Source organism: Loa loa (assembly GCF_000183805.2).
Source record: "Loa loa unplaced genomic scaffold supercont3.342, whole genome shotgun sequence".
NCBI lineage: Eukaryota > Metazoa > Nematoda > Chromadorea > Rhabditida > Onchocercidae > Loa > Loa loa.
In genome coordinates, this window is record NW_018108522.1 from 19,577 (window position 1) to 23,143 (window position 3,567).

Sequence of the window (3,567 nt, forward strand, 5' to 3'; positions counted from 1 at the left end):
ATATATATATATATATATATATGTATATATGTATAGTATCAGTACTTGATCACTAACTTATATCATTTACAGCCAAATTTAGCCACAATGATTAATCATTCCTGCAATTAGATTGGATCACAAGTTCTGGCTTATATCATTATTCGCTCTATTATTTAGAATAAAAATATTTCGTACTAAAATCTTTTTTATTATTTCTCTAAATTATTCATGTATTTACTGCTTGATAGCCTTTCTGATTACAGCTCTTATCAGTCGAAAAGCTTTGGAAGGTAATTGGAGTGATTTTGAACAATCGCTTCCTAAAACTTATCGACAGGTTTGTTGCAGCATTTTAATTGGAGAAAAAAAAACTTCAAACTCTACAATTTCGATCAATATAACAGATTAGAATTGAAGATAAAGTAAACCAAAGACGGAACGACTTGATATACTTGAGCAAATTTGAATTGGAGCAATGTTGGACTGAACGTGATGATAAGAAGTTTAAAGTAATACTATGCTTGAAGTAATATAGTATCGATTTATCAATCGTAACATGTATTTATTCGTTATCATTATCAGTTATGAATATTTGTAGTGGCTAGATTACGAGTCATGGTGGATTGTATTGGGCACATTAATTGTTATCACGACTGTCTTATTCTCCCTATTGTATATATTCTATAGTACGGTAAGATGTTGTATTACATCAAGCAAAACGAAAACAACGGATCGAAAACGTGATTACTGTAAACGTCATTTACTCAATATTTTTATTACCGTGTTCGTCCTCATAGATGTGTAAGTAATCTAACTTTTTTGGTTTACCGTAAATTCCTTTTTCTTTTTCTAACCAATGTTTATATGTTTATACTAGCAATTCAGATTTTAAGCAAGAACTTTTTTGTTTCGGCATTTGAAAAAGTAATGGTAATTTCAAATAAAGTTCTTATAAAAATTCTCTTTTTTTAAAAAAGAAAATTTTTGCTTCAAATTTCACTTTTTTTTGCACGTATTCCACTTTACTCGAGTATGCTACGTAACTACTTACTTTACTTGGTAAACCACGTAACTATTTTACTGTGGCAAACTACGTACAAGTACTAAATAAATGCTATCCTATATGTAGCATATTTAAATGTAAATTAAAATACAATACTTCATTACCATCAATTGCTAAGTGAAAACTGCCGATGGAAACAATTAATAACTAATTTAATAATTTTAAAATGACTGTGACAGGTTAATATTCTACGATAACTGTACAGTATTTTATAATTCGATGAGGAAGATTTGTTTTTTGTTCAGTTTTGCGGTATCCACACTGCTTATCAGTAGTCAGTATGCAGAATATGGAGCCGATGAACTACCTCGACGCCTCAGTCATTGTATAAATGATCTCTCATATTATAAGAAAGAAACGGATCAAGTTTGTTGTTCTTTTACTCTTTAAAAGTTTTAAGAATAGGTAAATTCCTACTTTTTAGAAATAGATAAATTAAGTTTTATTAATATTTCGACAAAATGGAATAGTTTGAAATAAATGATTTGATAAGTGATAATGTTTAACATATTTCAATTTAATTAATTTACATACATATCATTAGCTTCCTTCGAGGTGTTCATCTTTGTTTTTCGTCACATCTTATGTTATCGTCAAATAAGTTGCGATAGTTTCGATAACTTTAATATGCGAATGAAATGCATAACAAATAATTTTGGAATATTTGGTACCATTGTAGTAATGTTAAAAATTTGCCGGAACCATTAAATTTATCTGAACTGGATTAACAAATTTGTTAGTTTATCTGTTTTTCTTCAACTTGAAAATTAGCAATATTGCGTTTCATCTCTCAACCATGTCCGTTCAACGTGTAAAATATTTGGTTCATTGAAGAATTTATAAAATTTTGCGGAAATTTAAACTTTTCAGCGAATTCGAAATACATTAATTGATGATTTTCAAAAATTAAATGAGTCATTATCAGCTCTAATTGCCTCAGGCGGTAAACCGATTGTGCAGCGTGTCAAAAAAATTACTGGTGCATATGCCATGGATCCGTTTCTTAATATTTCGAATGGTTAGTTTAAATTTTTATTAAATTTTGATTGGAAAAAATCATCGGTTAAATTTGTATTAAAAAATAATGATATTGCAATTATTGTTGTTTTTTTAAATAAACATTGATAGAATTACTATTTCAAATTTAACCTTTATTCAACTTAACAATATTGTTATTTCTGATTTGATTTTTATTCAGTTTAGCAGTATAGTTACTTTTGACTTGACTCTTTATTTAACCATGTGCTTTTTTTAGAAGCTCAGGAATTGTTAAAACTCGTGGCTAATGATGAAAATAAGTTAAAGAAATTAAACGGTGAATTGTTTTCATTGCGAAACGAGCTGACTAAGCTATATCAGACTTCAATTAATGAAATACGTACCTGCATTCATAATGATTTTGAAATTATTAAAAGGCATTGTCAGGAAATTGGAAATGAACTAGCTGATATCGATAACATTACCCTTCATCTTCAACAAGTAAGCCGAAATTTCAAATTCATTTTCCAATTTAATAATTCCATAATTTTAATCAACATCTGAATTTCGGAGAAACTTTTAATCACATTTGAAAAGAAAAAACGAAGTATCCGTTAAATGTTGATATTGTTACCACATTGGTTGATACGAAACAAAAGACCACATTGTCTGAAACTGTCCGAGACTTTCATCCCATCCCAACGATAATTCCATATTTTTAACTGATATTTGAATTGAGTCGGAATATGATTCACATGATTTTTCCATTCATTACCTAACTGATTTCATTAATTACACCGTCGGGATATGATTCACATGATTTTTCCATTCATTACCTAACTGATTTCATTAATTACACCTTTTTCCAATCCTTTTATCTCTCTCTCTCTCTCTCTTTCTCTTTCAGGATATTCTTAATAGTGATACGATGAATGCGTTGAATAGGTTAGCCGAATCAGACGTTGCTGAAATATTCGTTGAAGCATTATCAGATTTTAAAGATGGAGAAATTGAATTAAACAAAAAAGTACAGGAAAAAGAACAAGGTTTAAAGCATACCATGTTAAAAGTTTTAATTTATCAACTGGAAAATTTTGGCGATCTATTCATTATGAATTTTTGATCAGTTAATTAATTAGTCAATCGTTAATTTTAATTATTTTCTAAATGGTATCAATCAAAACAATTTCAGCTATACAAACAAGTATAAAAGAAATTCACCATGATCTGTTACGCATTGCTGATACATTATCAACACAAATACGACAAATTAAACCAGAATTATTGCATAATGTATTGAAACAGTACATGGGCGCTAATTATCATAACATTGTGCAATATACGTATGTTTCTTCCATTTTTCGTCTAAATTTAGAATTTAAGTATGGAATAGAAAAATAACGAGTAATAATAATTTAGATTGTATATTAAATGAAGTATGTAAAACTAATTATTTTTAATTTTTGACAAACTTTATGATATTTTTGAAGAGAAAAAAAGTATATATATATATATATATATATATATATATATATATATATATA

The 3,567-nt window shown here is 27.9% G+C and overlaps 1 protein-coding gene across 1 annotated transcript in view; it reads left to right on the plus strand.

The window, feature by feature from the left end:
• Positions 1-580: 580 nt before the first annotated feature.
• LOAG_18522 (hypothetical protein) overlaps positions 581-3,567 on the plus strand; it is a gene marked incomplete at both ends in the record, with an annotated part of 4,862 nt that continues 1,875 nt past the window's right edge. Inside the window, 6 exons of the mRNA XM_020451182.1 lie at positions 581-783; positions 1,291-1,411; positions 1,916-2,063; positions 2,301-2,524; positions 2,931-3,069; positions 3,216-3,366. Coding sequence (XP_020305055.1) covers positions 581-783; positions 1,291-1,411; positions 1,916-2,063; positions 2,301-2,524; positions 2,931-3,069; positions 3,216-3,366 — 986 coding nt within the window. The remainder of the gene's footprint in view (positions 784-1,290; positions 1,412-1,915; positions 2,064-2,300; positions 2,525-2,930; positions 3,070-3,215; positions 3,367-3,567) is intronic.